General features: G+C 41.7%; 1 protein-coding gene across 1 annotated transcript; it reads left to right on the top strand.

Annotated features, from left to right (window-relative positions):
* The first annotated feature begins 955 nt into the window (after nucleotides 1–955).
* Nucleotides 956–22,146, top strand: LOC106544661 (cytochrome P450 2J2). Its single transcript, XM_087726058.1, has 10 exons — nucleotides 956–997; nucleotides 1,999–2,161; nucleotides 6,246–6,395; nucleotides 8,841–9,001; nucleotides 12,613–12,789; nucleotides 15,019–15,160; nucleotides 16,137–16,324; nucleotides 18,402–18,543; nucleotides 19,882–20,092; nucleotides 22,024–22,146. Exons 1-9 carry the CDS (start codon nucleotides 956–958, stop codon nucleotides 20,073–20,075), a joined length of 1,359 nt encoding a protein of 452 aa, XP_087582184.1. The 3' UTR covers nucleotides 20,076–20,092; nucleotides 22,024–22,146.
* Nucleotides 22,147–23,517: the final 1,371 nt, after the last annotated feature.

Genomic DNA, 23,517 nt, shown 5'->3' with positions numbered 1-23,517 from the left:
ACCCTGAGCCGGTGAGATTTTGAACCGCTGAACTGCTGATCTAGCAGTCAGCTGAAGTGGCCTGCAGTACTGCACTCTACCCACTGCGCCACCTCGGCTCTTCACCCAGAAGGCCATCGTTGTCCATAATACCTATGACACATAATCAGTCTTCTGCAAGACTAGGGTTTTATTAAAGGACTGTTGCATAACTTACCATGTGTTTCAACTTCATGTTGACAATTATATTTATGCCATAAATTGGGGAAGGTGATGTTGAATAAATTATTGATTGAGATGATTAAAAGGTATTTTGATTAGCATATAGGGGAGGATTGAGCTAATGCAGTTTTGTGTTGCATCGAATTAGGATACAGGGGAGTAGTAGCAGAAACGTTGAGGAGAAAGGACAGACATCTGTGAAAAAAGTTGGAAACCAAGAGAGAAAAGCTCACTACCCCAAGCCTTTACAGCAGACATTCAAAGTTGGCAAAAGGAAAGGAAGGATAATGTTGATGTCATTATTTTTTATCATTTTGATTCTATGCTTGATTCTTTTCTTCCTGAAGCAGGTCCATAAACACAAAGACCAGCCCCCAGGACCTTCCATTTTTTTCCTAGCAAGAGGACTATTGAAAGGAAGTTTCTCAGAGACAACATTTACAGAGGTATGTCTTTTTAAATCTTTAATAAGAATTGAGAGGAGCAGAGGTGGGTTGTTACCGGTTCGCACCAGTTCAAGCAAACATGTAGTGGAAATTGGGACTGGGTTGTCGAACCAGTAGGGACAGCAGGCTGGCCTCACCCCCGAACTGGTTCCCCCGATGCCACTGCCATTGTTTGTTTGTTTTTTCATGTTCTGCGCATAAGCAGAAAAATTTACATTCAGTTGTGAGGCGCAGCAAAACATGGGTGAAGTGAACTGGCAGCAATGCCAGCAGCACCCCATGGAGAGGAGAATATTTGAACAAACTTGATGCTACCCCACAGAGTGTTATTCAATAGTGAGAAATGCAAGGTACTTTTAGGTAGGCAAATACACAGTAATAAGATCAGCAATATCTGGTTCAACAGTAGTGAGAGAAACATGGATTTTCTTGTAGATCAGGGGTCCCCAATCCCTGGGCCATGGGCTGCTATTGGACTGTGATCTATTTGCAATTAGGTTGCGGGCCAGCATGCATGTGCGTGCAGTTGAGCTATGTGTGCATGCACGCCAGCTCGCCGGTTTTGTGAGTCGAGCTGCGCACACATACATGTGTACCAACCCATTGGTCATGCAGCCTGCTTTCCCTCTCCTGCCCCCTGCAGCCAGGCCACCAAGCTGCAAAGGTTGGGGACTCTATGGTAGTTCAAACATGACCCACTGCATGATGCAATTGCCAAAAGAGCTAATGCAGTTTTGGGTTACATCCACAGAGTTGTAGTGGAAGTGATAATACTGCTCTATGCTGCATTGGTCAGACTGCATCTGGAATGCAATGTTCAGTTGTGGTTGCCACAATATAAAAACACTTAGAAAGAGGGCAGAGAAGAGCAACAAAGATGGTGAGGCTCTTGAAGGCTAAGTCCTACAAAGAGCAGTTACACATTTTCTGGCAACGTTTTCACCACCAAAAGAATCTTAAGAAGAAAAGAGTTGTACAATTGTTGTTGTTGTTCCTTTTACAGTTATACTGTCAATGTCAGTCATTGATTAGAACTTTTAAAAAAGATCTTGAAGAGCTATAAATGTCGTCCTGGAAGCTACCTAAGGTTATAACTAAAATTACTAAGATTTATTTATTTATTTAATCAAACATTAATTAGATAACAGATATAAGTATAGACATGATTATGAATACATGAAATACAATATGCATATGAATACAGAGGAATATTAGGATGCCTATTATGGAGAAAGAAAAAGGCAGGAAGATGAGAAGGCAAGAGGCAGGAAACTGGAGCAAACATTTGCATATTAACCTTCTATTACACATAATAGTATAGAATATTTTTCTTCTCTACTTCATATTGTAGCTGGCAAAGCAATATGGGAATATTTATTCTCTGTGGGGAGGAAAGTATAGTACTATAGTCTTCACTGGATATCAGACTGTGAAAGAAGCTTTGATTGACCATTCAGAAGCCTTTGCTGATCGCCCACTCTCACATTTCATATCGACTGTCAGCAAAAAAAGAGGTATGGTAGGTTTTGTCCAAACCATGTGCATTTACTATTGTGGCCCAGTAGGAGCCGTTGGAGCTGCCACCAGACTCTGACAGTGAGGGGTCCTATGAGTTGGCTCTGGAGGATGCGAAGGACCCTGGACAGGGTTCCGACTCCGAGCAGGGCACAGAGAGGCTGGTTGGCCACCAGGAGGAACCTGAGCCTTGGACCAATGGGGAGGAGACAAGGGAGAGTGAGCCAGAGGCCAGTAGTGAGTTGTTCCTGGATGCACGCCATTGAAGAGCTACTAGGCATCAGGAACAATTATGCAATTACAGGAGGTGATTGTACTCAGCTGGTGGTCATTAGGCTCCTCTCCAGACTATAAAAAGCTACTTGTACAAATGCCCCTCTTTGTAGAAGTCAACACAGGATTGAATGTCGGAGGACATTACTGTGAGCTTGGCAGGCTGGATTGCTGCCAAGCCTTATCTGTGTTTATTGCTTTCTGAGTTTGAGCTGCTGCCAAGGTCCTTTTCTGTTTGTTCTGCTTGGCTTTCAGCCACCAAGGTTTTGGTGTCTTGCTATTAAAGTACATTCCAGTTAAGCTTTTCTTGGCATTCGTTACTGGACGGAGGAGGGGGTCAGAACAATTTACTATACCTATTAAAGTTATTTTTAGCAGCCACACACCCATGGTCAATAGTCAGCAAAAACACTGGATATTAAAAATGTCATGAAGTGTCATAAAGCAAGGTAACTGCTGCATGTCTATCATTATAGTTTTTTTTTCATAAATTCAGATAGGATTTGTTCTTAAAAGGAAGATTATTTGGTAGTTCACATGAGGAGCAGGATCATGAAATAGGATGTTTTCAATAAATCAAGGGAAAACAGAATTTATATGAAATTGGTAAAGAATGTAAAAATAATGAGATTGTCTTGGCAACGTTTCGGCGAGGTCTCACTTGCCAACTTCAGGCTGGTGTTTTGCGCTTAAAGCATGGTCGGAGCTGCCGTCTTTCTATAAATCTTGGTGGGGGTGTGTGGAGTGCTGGCTTTGTTTCAGTAAGTGGATTGATTGGATGTGTGGCTATATTATGATCGGTAGATTGGTGCTGATTGGTGCTGGCTGTGTGTCCATTGTTTTTTGTGTTGTAACTTCCTGGGTGGTGGATGGGGGCTCATTTATTGCCTAGGGCTGGTTTCCAGACATCTGGTAGGCGGAAGGTATCATCACGTTTATTCATGTTGTGGGGGTGTTTATTTCGATAGCTTCTATAATTATTCTTTTATAATTATGGAAGCTATAATTATATAACCCCAAAATGCAAACTATAACCCCAAAATACAATTCACCATGGAAATAGAAGCAAAAAAACCAACTTCCCTTTCTGGACGTCCTAATCTACAAAAAACCCAATGGCTCTCTAGGACACACCATCTACTGGAAAAACACACACACCAACTGCTACTTAAACACACAATCCCATCATCACCCTGCACAGATCAACTCTGTAGCCAAGACCCTCATTTCCAGAATCAAATGCCTGAACTGAACACTTCAACAAGAGAATAATTATGGAAGCTATCGAAATAGAGAAACACCCCCACAACATGAATAAATGTGAACATACTTCCCGCCTACCAGACATCTGGAAACCAACCCTAGTCAACAACGAGCCCCACCCACCACCCAGCCCGTTACAACATGAAACAATGGATACACAGCCAGCACCAATCAGCACCAATCTACCGATCATGATACAACCAAACAACCAATTACGTACTGAAACAAACTCCACCTCCCCACCAAGATTTATAGAAAGACAGCATCTCCAACCATGCTTTAAGCCGAAAACCCATCCTGAAGATGGCGAGTGAGACCTCACCGAAACGTTGCCAACAGAATCTCAATCTTACATGGGAACAGAGCCGAATACAACAAGACCAGCATACCTACACCCGTGAAAATCTACGAAAACAAATATCTTACCTCTACGGGGAGGAAATCTTCCTGCTCACCAGATCCTATGAGAAACTTGAAGTCCGAAGAGCCATCATCTTATGTGACCTCACATTCCTACATAACTGCTGAGACAAAAGCCCCACATGCTTCCAACTAAAATCCCATTCAAAAACCTCAGCCACCAAAAGGATCCTGAAAAGAACTGAATTTGCCCTAATCAGAAACAAACTCCACAGAAAAAGGTTATAGATCAAACCAACCAAGACCTACTCACTCTTCACCTCAAACTCAGCAACAAAATCCACCCAGCACTCTGGGACAAATCCAAACAAATAGCCCTCTGGAGAGCCGAAACAGAAACCTCCTACAAGACAGACAGACACACCAACAAACTCCACATACTAGAAAAACAACAGAAGCCCAACCCCCCTCCACAGCAACTCATGAAACAAACAGCACCCAACATATCAGACAGAACCCTCACCACAGCTAAAACCAATGTCCTTTCCAGAGGATTCAACTTTGCAGTCACCCCTAAACTCATCCCCACTGAAGACATCATATGTGGAGTTGAAGCTACACTCACCAAAATCAACTCAGATGAAGCCAATAAAATCAGACTTGCAGTCAGCAACGTCCTTTGCTCTAGTAATCCACCCAGAAGCAACTTGCAGCAACAAGAAGAAAAAGCACTCATCAACCTGGGGAAAGACAACAACATAATCATTCTCCCAGTAGACAAAGGTAACGCCATAGTGGTGATGAACACATCTGACTACTAAGCCAAACTATCCAACCTACTCCAAGACCCCACTTACAAACCTCTAAACACAGACCAACCACCTACCTGGAAAAAAACACAAAATCCAAAATAAAAGTCTCTCCCATCAGTGAAGAGATCCAGGAAAGAATCATCCCCAGAGAGAAATCTTCCAGATGCCCCAAACTCTATGGCCTCCCCGAGATACACAAAGAAGGAACACCACTCAGACCCATAGTCAGCTCTATAGGATCACCTCTACAGAATCTTGCCAAATTCCTCGCCAAACAACTCCAACCCTACGCAGAATCCATCACTTCCCACGTACAAAACTCACTCCACTTCATAGAAACAATAAAGAAACAAAACCTACAACTCAGTGACCTACTTGTGAGTTTCAATATCATATCCCTCTTCACCCAAGTGCCTATAAAAGAAACCTTGACAGCTATCCAGAACAAACACAACCCCCTAAACACATCCTGGACCTGACCAACCACTGCCTAACCAACACATACTTCATCCATAATGGATAAAGATACAAACAGATAGAAGGAGCACCCATGGGATCACCCCTCTCATCCATCATCGCAAGCTTATACATGTAACATTTTGAAACTAACACCTTAGATAAATCTGAACACAAACCCAAATTCTTGCTTAGATATGTTGATGACACTTTTGTGATTTGGCCACATGGCAAAGAAAAACTGGACAACTGCCTCACACATCTCAACAGCCTACACCCCAAAATACAATTCACCATGGAAATAGAAGCAAACAACCAACTTCCCTTTCTGGACTTAAAGGCAAAAACACTTTAAGCCCCAAACCCAGCCTGAAGATGGCGAGTGAGACCTCCTCGCTGAAATGTTGTCAAGACAATCTCAATCTTACATGGGAAAAAACCTGAATACAAGACCAGCATACCTACACCTGTTAAAATCTACGAATACACACACACACACACACACACACACACACACACACACACACACTAAAAATGTTGAACCCTCAAACTTGAAGAAAAAAACTATTAGGATGAAGGACTGTACTAACCTATTAAACTTATTAAGCCTATTAAGCCTATTAAGTCAAAAGGTATGGGATTTTTTTTGCATAATTAGGGGGAATTCAGTAGTTATGTACATCAAGGTTTTCTGTGTCATTGACAATCCAGGTTTTCCATTTTTCTAATAGACTAACAATCTATTTTGTAATAGACTCTTGTTTCCATTTTCTGAAGGATATGCTATTGCTGAGTATCCTAACTGGACAGAGATTGGATTTTCAAGGGCAGGAGCAGATAGTAGAGCTACCTTCAACTTATATTGCTTTTGTATTAATTGTTATGAGCCATTCTTTGTTTTTGATCCTTGATGGTTCAGGTGTTGGGTTTTCAAATGGCCACACCTGGTTGCAGCAAAGGCGATTGAGTGTTGTTACCATGAGGAAGCTAGGCCTGGGAAAAAAGGGCGTGGAATCCCAAATAAAAGCAGAAATCGAGATATTTTTGGAGGACCTTGGACATACAAAAGGTATGTAGTTTGTAGTTTTTGTAGTTTTATTAGAATTTGTAGGCCGCCCTTTTCCCTGAGGGGACTCAGGGCGGCTCACATAAAACTGGGAAGGGGGGAACACAAACATCAAGATAGAAGACATATAAAATAAAATAGTAGGCAACATACATTCATCATTCGGGAGGGGTAACTATCCTTATCCCCAGGCCTGACGGGCGAGCCAGTTCTTCAAGGCTGTGCGGAAGGTCTGGACGGTGGAGAGGGTACGAATCTCCACGGGGAGCTCGTTCCAAAGGGCCGGGGCTACTGCTGAGAAGGCCCTCCTCCTTGTGGTTGCCAGCCGACACTGGCTGGCCGATGGGATACGGAGGAGGCCTAGTCTATGGGATCTTATTGGTCGCAGGGAGGTAATTGGCAGAAGGCGGTCTCTCAAGTATCCAGATCCACTGCCATGTAGGGCTTTATGGGTGATTAATAGCACCTTGAAGCGCATCCGGAGATCGACAGGCAGCCAGCGCAGCTCGCGGAGGATGGGTGTTATGCGGGTGAATCGAGGTGCACCCGCGATCACTCGCGCGGCTGCGTTCTGCACTAGCTGAAGCCGCCGGATGCTCTTCAAGGGCAGCCCCATGTAGAGCACATTGCAGTATTCCAGCCTAGAGATCACAAGGGCCCGAGTGACTGTTGTGAGAGCCTCCCGATTCAGGTAGGGTCGCAACTGGCGCACCAGGCGAACCTGGGCGAATGCCCCCCTGGTCACAGCCGTTAGGTGGTGGTCAAATGACAGCTGTGGATCCAGGAGGACTCCCAAGTTGCGAACCCTCTCTGAGGGGTGCAAAATTTGACCCCCCAGCCTGAGTGTTGGAATAGTAGTCAAATCTTTGGGAGGAAAACACAACAGCCACTCGGTCTTTTCTGGGTTGAGCACAAGCTTGTTAACCCTCATCCAGTCCATAACGGCCTCAAGACCCCGGCTCATCACATCTGCCGCTTCATTGAGTTGGCACGGGGCGGACAGATACAATTGAGTATCGTCCGCATATTGATGGTATCTAATCCCGTGCCTGCGGATGATCTCTCCCAGCGGTTTCATGTAGATGTTGAATAGCAGGGGGGATAAGACCGAGCCCTGAGGCACCCCATAATTTAGGGGCCTAGGGGACGATCTCTGCCCCCCCACTAACACCGACTGCGACCTGTCCGAGAGGTAGGAGGAGAACCACCGTAGCACGGTGCCTCCCACTCCCACCCCCCGCAGTCGTCGCAGAAGGATACCATGGTCGATGGTATCGAAAGCCGCTGAGAGGTCAAGGAGGACCAGGATGGAGGAATGTCCTTCATCTCTGGCTCTCCAGAGATCATCAATCAATGCGACCAAAGCGGTTTCTGTGCTGTAACCGGGTCTGAAGCCTGACTGGAAGGGGTCTAGGTAGTTTGCTTCCTCCAAGGACCGTTGGAGCTGAAAGGCCACCACCTTCTCAACAACCTTCCCCAAGAAGGGAAGGTTGGAGACAGGACGATAGCTATTAAGAACAGCTGGATCCAAAGATGGTTTCTTCAGGAGGGGTCTCACCACCGCCGCTTTCAGTGCGGCGGGGAAGTTCCCCTCCCGAAGGGAGGCGGTCGCGACCGCCTGGATCCAGCCTCGTGTCACCTCACTGCAGTTCGTAACCAGCCATGAGGGACACGGATCCAGAACACAGGTGGACCCATACATGTGTCTAAGTCTGGATACTTTGTTCATTGTTTTATGGCTATTCATTCATTAAGCACGTTATAGGGCCATGATGGTGAACCTATGACACACATGCCACAGGTGGCACACAAGCCTTCGCCCCAGCTCAGCTCCCCCGCGCATGTCCATGGGCCTCCTGCCAGCCAGCTGATTTTCACATCTCTCCTGCGCATGTGGGAGATGCACGCCATACACAGAGAAGCAGGGGGTTCATGTGTGTATTTGTGGGTTCATGAGGGTTCATGGGATCATGCACTGGGGAGCATGGGGGATGTGGCACAACCCCCTGAGGCCCATTTTTGCTCATAGGAGGCTGAATTTTGGGGCATAGTAGGCCCAGGAGGCCTAGTAGGCCCAAAATGGGGCATAGAAGGTCATGCCTGCATGCATGCCATCACTGTTACAGATACTTCAAACATTTTTCAAGATTTTATTCTGACTCAATAAAGAAACTCCCTAAAGACACTTTATGTACACCTTAATTTAAGTAACGTCAAAATATTATTTCATTGTATTCAACTGAGCATGAGGCATGAGGTAGTTTAAGAAATTTCATATGGAGTTTGTTGTCAAGGGTACTGCTACACTTTTTCCCAATTATGTTGGGTCTACCAGTGCTCACTAGCTTTTTACTCTCAACATCACTTATTTATCTTTAATAATCTCTATCAAACCATCTTGTATTTACTAATAACAAGAGAATCTAAATTAATGTTTTATGTTATCAGGACAGCCATTTGACCCTTCACAGTACATTAAACATTTGGTTGCCCATGTGATCTGTACCATAGTTTTTGGACAGGGCTTTTCCACTGAAGACAAGGAGTTTCTGAAATTGCTGGAAGCCATGCAAATTTTTGAAAATTTTTTAATCAGCTTCCCTCATCTTGTGAGTATTATACATCTTCTCCTTCTTCTCTTACAAATTTGTTTTGTAATCCAACTAATCACTTTGTCTAAGAAATAAAGCAAAAGAAATATCTCTGAATTGATAAGGAGATCTTTAAAGGCTCGTCATTTCATTCCTGGTCAAAAAGAAATCCCATTAATAGTAATCAGAAACCACAAGCCCACTTTAAATTCCAGAAAAGTTTACTTTTCTGATTTTTAATCCCATCAAAAATAATGAAGAAAAGGAAGAGGTAAGGGAAGAAGAGAGAGATAGGAGAGAGGGCAGGAGGGGGAAGAGGAGAAAAGAAATGAGGAATCGAAAGGGGAGAGAGGAGTAGGAGAGAGGAAGGGGAAGTAGAGAAGGGAAGGATGACAGAGGAGGTAGGGAGGGGGAGGAGAGAGGGATGAGAAAGTGAAGGCACAAATATAGTGTATGGAGAGCAGAAGAGCCAATAACTGGTTTTTGGTTTTTTGGAGGGAGTTGATCGTAAGATGAATTGAAGTAAAGGTTTAATAATACAATACGATGCTGGCTATGTAATAGTATACATGTGATTATATGTTATGAAAATGAAAAACTTTTCAGGAAAAAAAACCCATAACATGATGCCTTATTCTCTTTGTCCCTTCACTGGAACAACTTCATTGATTTGCCATATCCCTTTTATACATTCAAAATAAGACTTTCCAAGTCAGTTTCTTTTTTAATTGTTCTTATTTCTAAGATAAGATATTACTTAAAGATAAAGGTTTCCCCAGTCCAGTCATGTCCAACTGTAGGCAATGGTGCTCACTCTGCTTCAAGGGAGCCAGTGTTGTCCAAAGACAATTCCATGTTACCTTCCCACTGAAGTGGTTTTGTGTGGAGCTCGGGTCTCAAACACGAGCTGACAGCTTTCCAGGTGATAAGCTCAGCATTTTTAACTATTGAACCATTACACCTGCTAAGATATTACATATAAAATAGAAAACTATAAAGACAAAAGAAAGTCAAAAATTACAAATAAGGTAAAAGAAAAAAGTAATTAAAAAGTGTTCACTACATGTCTCATGGCACTATCGGAGCCTGAGTCCAAGGAAGAGGATGAGACAGATCTCAGGCCAACGGAGGAATGACTGGAGGAGTAGGACAAAACAGTCCCAAGTTTGGGAAGGGTCACCAGCAAGGAACAGCAGACGCAGGAGGGCTAGGTGAAGGGGGATGACAAGGCAGGCAGCAGAGCAGTGGAGCGACAAAGGCAGGATCAGCCAAGAGCAACCTGATGACTCGGTAGGAGGGTTCTCCGGCCCTCTTCACAGGGCTCATCTGGGGAATGAGATTTAATGAGGTGCTTTTGGGAGGGGTGTTTGTCAGGAACAAGCAGTGCTTTTTCCGGTCTCACGTGCAGTTACCAATGTCTGGATACTCTGCTGTGCTTGTCTTGTTTGCCCTGCTTGCTATACTGGTCTGCTCTGGTTACATGCGAGGTCACAGTGACAATTATACTCCAGGTGGTGCTGCAGTCCTAGGGAACTCTTTCTGTGACAAGGATTCTCTGCAGCCAAACTCTTTGAACTGGGGCTGATTTAAGATCTGCTGCTCCTCTGGACTAATAGCAGACAGGAACTATTGGAGTTGCATGTTTAGAGCGTTGCTCCTGGCCTTGCAGTAAACGAAGGGCTTTTGGGGAAAAATTGGAACAATAAAGGGGAGTTAATCCTTCGTTCTGGCTGTATTGTTTCCTTGCCCAGCCCCAGGCCATCACAACATTTGTAGAATCAACATTAAACATATATCTTTTGCCAAATATGTCTCAAATAGACCTAGTAAATTTCCCTCTTGCACAATGGTTCTACAAATAATGATCATCATTCTGTTCTATACCTGCTATATTTACTGTTACTAATTTGCATCACAATTCTTTAAAAATATCTCAAATATAGAAATCTAATGTCTATCAATAAGGTCAACAATCTAAAATCTAATAGCTGTAAAATAAAAACACCTGTTAACTAGCAGACCAAAGAAATATGCTAATCTTCCAAACTCTCCAAAATCCATTGTTATGTTAAACTCACAGAAACTCACAGAACAGCTTCCAATATCTTGTAAATATATCCAAAACATTATTTCTAAACACTGCAGATACTTTAACCATGTCTGTCAAGTCAATCAGTTCCAACTGATCATCTTTCATCCATTTTGTAATTTCTGTTATAATTAAATTTAATGCAGAGATTTAAAAAATGTAAAAATTAGTAATGAAAGAGTGGACTTGAAAAAGATGAATTGATGGAGATGTTGAAATTAACTATTTTGATTATTTTAATAATTCTTTTAGATTTTTTTTGAATTAGAGATTATTTTAATCTTGTTTGATAATGATGCGTAGGTATTTATTAAGTGATGATTGACCGGATAATTAGATTTATTTAAGGTTATAGAAATCATATATTGTTATAGAAATTGTATATGCTGTTAAACTTAGATATTGATTATATTGTGTTTAAATTAGAGTAAGAACATACTTTTTTATATATTTGCACTTATACTGAGGAAAGTTGGAAGTCTTTTTATATTTCTTTGTTTATCCCTTTCTCCCTTTTTCTTTTTCTTTTTCTTCTTGGTTTTTTAATTTTTTTCCTTTTAATTCCCTTTTCTTTTGTTATTTTGTATTTTACCTTTTTAAAATTTAATAAAGTTGCATTAACAATAATATTCAAAACAGCTTCAGTCTCTATCTATATTCTTTATTGTAGTGTTAAACAATGTTGTATGTAATTTATCAATATATTGTATCCAAAGGTGCTTAATTTCATCTATAATCAAATGGTATTATTCCACTGTACTATTTTTTTAGCTTTCTCTGATTCCCTCTAATCAACCTTTCAAAATCTTTTCTTGTCATGTTTAATCAATTAAATTTTCCCAAGGGAGAATTTTTTACAATTAATTTTAAAATCTCCATATACAATATTCTTTCTAAAATTGTAAAACCCTCCACATCAAATGTTCTTTCAAGTACATCTAACTGTTTAAAATCAACATTCCAGTTTCCCTTTTGTTTGTTTTTAATCCTTAAATTTACATAGAACTTTTTTCAACCATGGTAGCAGTAGATTCTCCTGAAAGAATAAAACTTGCTCTTTGGAAGTTTCTTAACATCTAGAAAATCAATAATAAAGAGTTTCTTAAAGTAGTTAAGACAAGCAATAGATGAACCCAATGTCTCTTTGACAATGTTGAATTATGGCTATACTTGTTGGTAATCTTTGGCCTCTCCTTAATTTGGAAAGCAGTTCTGTAGAGCCAATCCATTCACTGGCTCCTTTTTTCACCACTGTTTTCTGCAAAAGTGGAACCGTGTTCACTCCACCATTGCTGTCTCCCTGGAAATTCTATATACTTAGGTACTCAGTTGCTAACTTTGTTAAGAACCAACAAGAGAATCAATGTCCTTCATGAATTGTCTGTGTCTTCCTTTCTCCAAAACTTGATAGGGTTAGAATTGAGGAATGATTTTAGATATATAGCAAATGATGAGGCTGAGGTGGTAATTTATGAGAATCAACTTATGGTCCCTGTAACCTTCTGGTCTTGTAATAGAATTTATTTTTTCTTTCTGATAGATTTATGAAATGTTCCCATTTATCATGAAATATCTCCCAGGGTCTCACCAAAAAGCCCTTTCTGCTGCAGAGTTTATCATTAATTTTGCAAAGAAGGAGATTGTACAGCATAAGGAAAACCAGAATGTGCATGATCCACAGGATTTCATTGATTTTTATCTATTTCAAATGGAGAAAGTAAGTGTATATTTTTATTTACTTATTATGTAGAGCGTTACAACATTAAAAATCTGGAAAAATGGTATCTGGAAAAACAACAGGATAGAGCCCAATCATAGTTCTGGGAAAATGATGTTCCACAGGGAAGCAGCCAACTTACAGAAGCCCTTTCTAGTCATCCCATCAGGTGTACAACCCTAATAGATGGGACCCACAACATATTCTGCCTTCCTGTCCTGGTGGACTGGGTGGATGTAACTGGGGAGAAGAGGGCCTTCAAATAACCTGGCCCCACGTCATATAGACTTTTAAAGGTGATCACCAGAATCTGGAATTCTATCCACTAGGAGACTGGCAGCCACAAAACTGCTCCCACAAAATAAGTGGAACATGATTAAGTCTAGGCATGTGCAAAATTGTGAAGATTGCTGCATTCTGAATGAATTGAAGCTTCTGGATACTCTTTAAGTAATAACCCCATATAAAGCACATGTCAATAGGTCACACAGGAGATGACTAGGGCATTGGTGACTGTGAGAACATCATGTTGGTCAATGAATGAGTGTAACTGGCACACAATTCATAGTATGTATGATGTGGCAATAGTGCTTGATGAAGGAATCTGGAGCACCTATAGCATCTATAAAATATTATTGGGGTTTCTGAGCAATCCTCCCTGTTGTTGGAGTAGGTACTTTTCATCATGAAGTAATATTACCAGTAATCTCACCCCTGCCATAATTGCTTATATATATCATGGATGTCAAACTCAAGGCCCGAAGGCCGGATCTGGCCCATGGGGCGCTTAGATCTGGCCTGCAAGGCCACCCTGGAAACAGCAAAGGACTGGTCCATGGTGCTTCTGCCAGCAAAAACGGAGCTCATGAGGGTCGCACATGCACACCAAGCTCCGTTTTTTCTGGAAGGAGGTTGCAGGAGGCCATCACAGCCAAAAACGGAGCTTGGGAACCCGTTTTTGCTGGCAGAGGGCTCAGGCCACCACAGGCACCACCAATATGAGTGATGTTGAGATGGCCAAACTCACCCTGGCCACACCCACCCCAGATCCTCGAGGTCAAACAAATCCTGATGTGACCCTTAATGAAATCAAGTTTGACACCCCGATATAGATAGTATTACCACAGTTGATTTAACTGTAGAAGGAATGATAAACACGTGACCCGACAAAAGGGCGAATGACAAAACCGCGCCGACTAAACCGCGATGTCATCAATGCGCCGACAACAACGCGGCGACAACAGCACGGAGACAGAAGGGCGATTTCAGTCGACAGAGGGGCGATTTAAGTTAAGGTAAGGGTTAGGTTTAGGTTTAGGGTTAGGGTTAGGGTTAGGTTTAGGGTTAGGTTTAGGGTTAGGCTTAGCATTACGTTTAGGGTTAGGTTTAGGGTTAGGTTTAGGGTTAGGTTTAGCTTTACGTTTAGGGTTAGGGTTAGCGTTAGCGTTACGGTTAGGGTTAGGTTTAGGGTTAGGGTTAGGGTTAGGGTTAGTTTTACAGCGCGCTTCTGTCGGCGCGCTGTTGTCGGTGCGATTCAGCGCTCATTCGTCGGAGCGCTTTAGAACACGTGGTTTTATCACCGCGGTTTAGTCGGGCGCGGTTTTGTCATTCGCCCATTTGTCGGTGAACCGATAAACATACCATTAATTCACAACCAGAAGAGATCAGCAGTTGTTCCTGATGACTGATCAAAAATATGGTTGATGTGTCAGCCCCACTAGGTATAGCAAACCAGAAAGCCACGGCACAGGATAGTTAAAACACTATCTTGTTGAGGATGAGTGTTGAGATTAGTTATAACAACAAAGTCTTGATTGCAAGTCTGATTGTGATGAACCTCCTGTTCCTTCTATTCCAATGAATCAGGGGTGTCTTCCAGAGTCACTTTCAAATATAATTTCTTTTTTCCTGCAATTCTCATGACTCCAAGGGCAGCTTGTACCGTGTTGTCATTTCTTTGGATTAGGGAAAGCTGAACCATGATGTCTAAATTGTTCCAAATATTTAGTTTCATTGAAGTCATAGGATGCATATGTTACAAATACGTCTCACTTTTTCATTCACTTTCTCTAGCCTGGTTCCATCCCAATGGTTTTGATAACAGCTTCAACCACCATGCAGAAAATGAATTATGAACTAGAAAAGTGAAGCACTAGGTTTGGGGAAGAAGTGGTAACAATAGGAAAATGTCTACAAATGACATTTCACCTTTCTCACTGTTAACCATAGAGCAGGAACGATCCAGATTCTACCTTTGATGAAGACAACTTGGCTCATTGCATTGCTGACCTCTTTATCGCTGGGATGGAAACGACTAATGGCACTATGCAATGGGCACTGCTACTCATGGCAAATCATCTGGATATCCAAGGTGACAGTAAAATATGGTTGGCTTTGACAATTGAAGATAAAGGAAAAGAACACAAACTTAGCAGCTTTTCGCTTATTTTTAAAAGGTGGGGGGAATCATATGCAGCCTGAAGAGACACATGTTCTACTGGCTAAATAGAGCTTGTTCCTTTGTCTGTTCCTTACAGCCTCGATTATTAGTCTCCTTACCATTGAAACTTGCTCCCATATGCCCTCTTTAGGTTGCTGTACACAGAAGTGAACACAATGTTCTAGGTGGGGAATCCCACACAATGTTCCAGGTGTGCCTGCTTGAGTGATTTGGATCACAGATGTGATCTTCCAAGACTGGTGTTGAATGAATCTTCCAATAGATGTAGGGAATAATAGGAGATCTCTAGAAATAGTGGCTTCCCAGTGTTCTTTGCCTTGTCTTCTCCGCTTTAATGCTTCCTGAAGTCTCAGTTGTTCTGGGGCTGATGATATGGTGAAGTTGCACCCTATTTGTTAGGCTGCAGTTAGCATGAATAGATTAGTTATGCTAGTTACAATGATCTAGGAAAGAATACCTTGGTTTTAAAGGGACAATAAGTGTTATATATTCTCTTTTTATATATATATAAAAGAAATCTGAAAGACAAGCAGCCCAGAATCTTATGAGATCCTTGTACTACTGCTTGCATAAGAATTAAAAATATTGACAGATGAGATTGCAAAAATAAAACAAAATAAACCAGGACACCCAATCCAGATAATGTATTGCTGGCTTGTTGTTTTTGCACATTAATTTTCAGTGTTCCATCAATGGGTGCTAATAACTTTTTGTTGCTCTCAAGATTTTATATTCCAGCTTATTTTTTAATCAGAATCTCTTTCAGGGCAATTACATGAAATAATTCTGGCAGAAAAATATACCTCCACATTTATCTTTCTTCTTTTCTGAGATAAAAGAATCCAGAATAACTAAGTTGTTATCTCTCTCACCTTTTTTTTTTCAGATAAGGTCCACAAGGAGATCAAAGATGTTTTGAGTTCATCTCGTTCCATCTGTTATGGAGATCGGAAGAATCTGCCCTACACCAATGCTGTGCTTCATGAGATCATGAGAAGCAAATACATCGGATTATTTGGAGTACCAAGACAATGTACAAAGGATATTTACCTCAGTGGGTTTCTCATTCCTAAGGTATGCATTTTTCTGAATTCCGAGATTTGCATTCTAAGATCTGGATTTACATACGAGAGCCCTGTTGATCTTCACTCTATGCTAAAAAGTGGTTAGCATACTAATAGATGAAGATGAATTAGGCTGACAGAGTGTGATTGCTCAAAGTCACCCACCTGACTAGAAGACACAGTCTCCTGGTTTCTAGACCAACACCTTAACCTCTTCACCAGTGGTTCCCAACGTGGGGTCCATGCAATTTGATTTTTAATAGGGGCAATTTGAACCTTGTTTAAACCAAGTTACTGGCCTTTTAGGCTTCCTCCATGTGAGTAGAGTTCACTTTTTGAGTAAAATAAGAATTATATGTGGGGGGGGGGGGAAGAGACAGAATCAGGATTTTAGAGATACTTAGATGGGGCATGGCCAAAAAAAGGTTGGGAACCACTGCTCTACACCAATTTGCCTCCCTTCCTTTCATTGAAGAATGCTCGAATGCTAGTGAAATGCACACTTAATACTCCTTGGCAAACTTCTGGCTTATGATACCAGGCCCACTTGCATCCTAAGGCTATCTTCCAGTAGCTCACCTGGGAAGCTTTAATATGTTATTTTTTGGTTAAATGTTTAAGCCTCCTTCTGTAGCCTTTTTCCATTTACCTGGTTCAGTAACTGACATCCATTCACATCTATCATTCTTCCACTTGTTCCCTCTTAGTAATATAGAACTAAATTCATGGTGGAAACCATTGCTTTAGCCTCACTTTCCCCTTCTGATTATTATCCCTGGCTGAGGTCAGGGTATGGATGAGGATTACTTTTTAAGCATAGGGTGTGTAGTTGCCATTCAATTGGAAATGGGGAACAGCATCCTACCACTCCAAGTTAAGTACCCTCCCTTTGGTCAAAATAAACATTCTATATTTTTTAATAGTTGCATACTACAATCCAGGATCCTGTACCTCTTTTACTATTGCAACTATCAAACCATCAGTGCTTCCTGCTTTTACAACTGAGTTGATTTGCTTTTCTTTTGGCACACATGCATAAGATTTAGAACTGTCCACTTTTATTTCTCACAGTCTGGGTTTCTTTCCAGGATATAGCTCATCAGATGTTGCATTAGTGCATTGGTTGGGAGCCTATTCTGCACTCCTATAATCGCCTCTCTTAACTGCTTCTTCCCAGTATTTAGTTGCCAGTTCGGCATCCTCCACAGTGCATTACATCATTTAGACAGGAAGTGAGTTTTCCTTCTTATCCTGCTACTCTTCTTCCAGTCACAGTAGTCTTACACAAAATCCCTTGATGTTTTGGGAATACCAACAGCAAGTAAATGGACTTATATATCACTTCATAGTGCTTTACAGCCCTCTCTAAGCAGTTTACGGAGTCAGCCTATTGACTCCAACAAGCTGGGCCCTCATTTTACCCACCTCAGTAGGATGGAAGGCTGAGTTAAACTGCCAAATTGCAGGCGGCAGTCAGCAGAAAGAGCCTGCAGTGCTGCATTTTAACCACTGTGCCACCGTGGCTTTTTGCATTTTTCCTGCTATTGGGGGGAAATGCTTTTAGATTTGTTTAGGAGATGAGCAGTGAAGTGGTACAGTCTGCTACAATATAGCTGTTTTAGGGGACTTAAAGCAAAAATGGAAAATTAGCTCATACAATACAAGTCCTTGGGAAAATAACATTTCTCAATGATGTATAAATAGTGCGTTCATTCTCCCAATTTGCCTCCTCATTTGCTTTCATGAAGGAAAGGGTTGGGAGTTAAAGTCTGTGTGGGGAATCAGGATCTTCAGTGGGAAAAAAAAACAAGAGCAGGAGCCATGTACACCAATTTTCCTGAAGCAGATTCATAGCACAGGACATTTTCCATGTAAATTATTGACTTTTAGACATATTGAAAACAGATGAGAATGTCAACCAAATTCCTGAGGACAGTAGCAGACTATTTCGGCATATGCAAGAGCATAGTGAACAGCTGCAGAGTCTGCTGTACCTGGGAAACTGAGCATTATAATGCAAAAACAGTATGATATAAACAGACGAACTCAGCTTGTCTTGATGTTTTCATTTCATTCTTTCATTTTAGGGAGCTATCATTTTACCAGAACTGCGCTCTGTTCTCTTTGATCCTGAACAATGGGAAACACCTGAGAAATTCAACCCCAATCATTTTCTGGACAAAGAAGGACACTTTGTCACAAAAGAAGCATTTATGCCCTTTGGAGCAGGTAATGTGCAGGATTTCTTTTGCTTGTAAGGAAAGAGTTTGGGACTCTCCCAAAATGTTCATTTGAAAATGCAGATTAAAGAGCAAAATTTACTCTATATCTTCTGGGCATTTGAACAATGGTAAAAATTAAAGGACTTTTTTCCACAATAGGTAATTGTATCAATGGAGAGGGGGTTAGTGTATCATGAAAACTGTAAGAACTGTTTAATGATGCAAATCCCCATGATGTCAGATAAACCCCAGTTAAACTCAATATTGCATACAGCTATATTAGCTGTAGTCAGTGAGTTGTGTGCTGAGACCTTGAGGTTACCTAATTCTTATTTCTCCTGAGAGGAGGCAAAAGTCCCAGAGAAGTTCTCCAAAGAATGAGACCTCATTATTCTGTGTCTTCTGGTTCCTCCACCCGCATCCATAGAGCCCTTGGCAGGATTAAAAATTATTGGAAATAAATGGGATGTGGGATCTTCCAAGGACAGTGACTCAGAATATGACAGCTGAGTTGAGTTAGAGGAAAACTCCAACAAAGAGTTAAAGAAAACAGCTCAAATCTCACAAGTAAAATCTATTCCTGAATCCTGTTGGAGGGTAGAATGAATTGGAGGGGAGGATGGCAGTCACTGGAGATAAAAAGAGTTGTTCAAATCACTTTCGAAAATATCTGAGTCACTATTTTCTAGGGACCCTAATCTATCCATCTGCCCTTTATGAACTTGCTAGATTCTTCCTTAAAAGTAGCCACTTCTTTTCATTGCCTAGTATATCGAAATTCTACAATGTATTAGAAAAGAGATTTGTGAAAAATAAATACTGGTGCAGATGTTGAAAAACATTAGAAGCTGGAGAAAGATTTCTTCCTCTTTCTTGAGACTGAAGTGCTAGTCTCAAGTTAGGGATTCCTCCTGATATGATATGGAAGAAGAGTCAGATGCTACTCAGCCTAAGCCAGACCTCTTTCTCTAATGAGTAAATGGAAAAAGGGAGCAAAAATGATTAGCGGAATGGATTTCTACTCATCATTCCCCACAGGTGTCTCCCATCAATATTCAGTCTCCACAATTAGAAATAGAAGCTTGGATTAGTTAAGCCTTTGCTCTGAACTGGTACATCTTTTCTTTGTTTATTTCATGAAATTTATTCTAACTACCCATTCCATGGACTCTATTATTGTTATTTGGTAGAGGTTACGGAGTGAAGGAGGCCTTGCTCCATCAATATGAAATATATTTTTTAGATTGTTGCTGAATAGACACTGATTGGGGCACAAAGGACAGGTATACGTATGTATACATATTACTACTACTAATGTTCTGTTTTTACATCATTTTCACCATAGGTGCTCGGATCTGCTTGGGGGAACTTTTTATAAGGATTGAGTTCTTCATTATGTTCACCAGCCTCCTGAGGAAATTTAGGGTGCAGCCCCCAGAAGGAGTGGAGAAGCTTAGTGAAGAACCCATAATAGGAGTGACTGTGTATCCTACTCCTTACAAGATCCGTGTTGTTCCTCGCTCTGCTACATCAGAGTAGGGAAAAACAACAGAATGGTTTGTTTATTTATTTTTGCACATCTTACTATATTTTTCTATTTCAACAAATTGTCAGACCACTATTGAAAAGTGTATAATTTGAAACAATTGTTATCATTAAGATCAATTTTTGAATTGGGACTGGAAGCAAACTGTATTCTGTAAGGTGAGAAAATATTAACATGATAGTTTTTAAAAATATAGATTTAAGAGTTGGGTTGCTATTCAATTGAATCCTCTTTAGATAAATTTGCATTATATACAAAAGGTTATTTTATACTTTTTAAAAAAAAGAAATTTTAGAAGATTTGGGTAAATATTAATAATAATATCTTTGCTACAGGTGTGTACAGGCCACCCAACCAACTAGAGGAAATAGATGAAGTCTTTGCTAATCAGTTAGCACATGCAGGAAATACAACACTGTAGTAACTATCCTGACAACAACTGGGAAATAAACTCTGGGGAGTGGGAGTTTGGAGATTCCTAATAGCATTGTCATACAAAAGATAGAAGAGGGAACTAAAGGGACTAACCCAAGGGTGGGTTGCTGCCAGCATTTCTTCCGGTTCGGTGTGCATTTGTAAATAAAAAGGTCTGCGCATGTGCAAAAACTTAAAAAATGAAAAAAGCAATTGCAATGAAAATTGTTCTGGGCATGTGCAGAACAGAAAAACAAGATGGCGGCACCATAGGAGAACCAGTTTGGGGGCGTTCCAGTGACCCAGGCCACCAAGTTACTACCGGTTCAGCCGAACCAGTCCGTACTGGTAGGAATCCACCTCTGGACTAAACAACTGGACTTAATCCTTATGAATAGGGACAATACTACAGAGAAAGAAAAACAAAAGACAATGCATAAGGCACCGAATGGAAAGAACTAGCAGCTATGATTTCATATTGTTGGGTATATAGTCATATAAACAAATATAATGCCAACAGAAATAGCAATTTTGCAATTCAAAAATATCTAGACTAGAGTATCTGTCAAGATCTTTGTAACACCATCATCATTGACAAAATTACCAATCAGAGAATTGAAAAAGGCAACTTTGCCTGGAATATCTTACATCTTTCAATACGTCCATCTCAAATTAGTAAACAACAGGACTAAATATATATAAATGGCTCTGTGTGTAGATGTGTGTGTATGTGTTCCAGCATAACTCTGGAACACCTCGAGCAATTTCAACCAAACTTGGCGCACAGATTACTTACTCTCTGGAAACAAATACTGTGGGGGTAAGACACTCCTAAGACCCTTTGGTGCATGTGTTCTGTTAAGATACAGCCTGTTGTGCCTTTAAATGGCTTCTACCATACTGCCTTAAATGGCTTCTCCTATACAGTGCTGTGGAGTTGCCATGGTACAGTACTCCAAAGGGGGCTCCCACTGGTAAGGGGGGAAATCCAACATTAGAAATTGTGGCAACATTCATGGAAGGAGGGTTGGGATAAATAAATACCTGGGCAGCGACGAGTTATCAGCTAGTAGATACATAAAAATGCCAAATCTAGCCTAAATGTCTGGCTGTGCCACCAGCTAGCTAGACAAATTCAGGACAGTGTGAGGAACTCAGAAGGTTTTCATGGATTTTGACTAAATGACTTGAAAGTCAAATGGATTAGAGTAAGAGCAAATCCAAATAACAAAAAACTTTTTGCTGGAAAAAAGGGAAATGGGTGATTTGCAGCATCCCTGATTTCTGGTAGCCTTGGTTGCCACCAAAATTACCCCAAATGGTGGAAAAGCCCAACAACTGACCTCTTAGCCTGCTCTGTTTCTAATAAAAATGGGAAGAAAGAGCAGGGAGAAAAAAAACATTTTGAGATAAAACTCTTCTGTAAGGGGGATGAAATAAAGAGCACTAATATGGAATAAAAGAGATTTATTTGGTTCCCACTTAATCACTGCTTGAAAACTATTAAAATTCTGTCTCTTTCCCTAGGTTTTATTATGAGATGCAGCAATTCCTGAGGAAACAAGAGTTCAAATTTCTAAAAAAAGTGTGTCTTCTGGAGGGAATCCAGGAGATCTGAAATAAGTGGCAACGGACAGTAGTCTCTAACAGCCACATGTCTGCGCTCTCTTTTACGGTCTGAGGGCCTCCCAGCTAAACTCACCGGAAAAGAGCCTGCAAAGTTTCCTAAAGCCTTGACCTCAAAGTAGGTTGAACATTTGCTTGTTACATAGATGCAGCACTTTAAACGTGATTCAGAGGCATGAAGTTTAGTGTTGCAAGATAGCAATTGCATTTAGACATACACCATAGCTGTTTACAGAGTCAGCATAATGACCACAACAATCTGGGTCCTCCTTTTACCAGCTTCGGAAGAATGGAAGGCTGAGTCAACCTTGAGCCTGGTGAGATTTGACGCCTGCCTGATGGCAGAGTTAGCCTGCAGTACTGCATTTTAACCATTGCGCCACCATGGATCCTAGGATCTAGTTAGATGTTGAAAAGCTCATCAGTAAATAAAAATGTCTTCTTTTCTTTTTCTGAAGACAAGATCTCTTGTCTGCTCCCATTTATACAATTTCTCTAGTACTTACTGTGTTTCCCTGAAAACAAAACAGGGTCTTATTTTCTTTTGATCACCAAAATATTGATTGGGCCTTATTATCGGGGTGTATTGTTTTGGGGTTGCCAGGTGGCTGCTCTCTTGCGAGCGGGCGCTGGAAGAGCCAGGCAGAGCCTCAGGGGCAAACAGCTGTGTTGTGCTGTCGCAGCAGTGCAACACACCAGCCATGACGTGACCACGCTCACGAGCAGCCACCCAGCAACCCCTTTCCAGCCGGGCAGAGCGCCACTCACCGACCCAGTTATATTCCAAAAGTGCTAAGCCACGTCGTGCTCTGCCCTCCCCCCGCTCCCACAGTTTGGTGCATTCGGGGTACCCTTAGGTCAATGCATGGCGCACTACCTGGCTGGAAAGGGAGGTTGCACGAGTGCTTGTTCCTCTCCCAGCTCATGTGCCTCCCAGCCTCACCAAAGTGGCAAATTCCAGCATCCTACCTTTGTGCTTTGGAAGCCACAGAAAAAGCCATGGGGTGGCAGCGGGCAGCAGCGGAGGTGCCTTGGCTCTGCAGGGAGAGTTAGGCAAGGGCATCATGAACCTGGGAGTTTTGCGAGCAGGCAGCATAAAAGCCACTCACACAATCTCTCCAGCCATGTAGAGCCCCATTCACTGACCTAGGGGCATTCTGAAGGCACCAAGCTGTGGGAGCCGGAGGGCGGCAAACAGCTGTTCATGCGGCTTGGCGTATTCCTGTTAGTGAATGGCACTGTGCCCGACTGGAAAGGGGACACACCCGTTCGATCCTGAGGCTGTGCTGGGCTCTTCGAGAGCCATCTCACAAGAGAGCAACCACCTGGCAATCCCGATCTCCAGCTGGGCACAGCACCGTTCATCAACCTAGCAGTATCCCGAAGGCGCCAAGC

The sequence above is a fragment of the Thamnophis sirtalis genome, unplaced genomic scaffold (genome assembly GCF_051295495.1).
Source record: "Thamnophis sirtalis isolate CommonGarterSnake01/CBP01778 unplaced genomic scaffold, rThaSir2_p1.2 scaffold_11, whole genome shotgun sequence".
NCBI lineage: Eukaryota > Metazoa > Chordata > Lepidosauria > Squamata > Natricidae > Thamnophis > Thamnophis sirtalis.
Note: the sequence above shows the minus strand (reverse complement) of the source record. Positions and strands in the feature narration are given on the sequence as shown.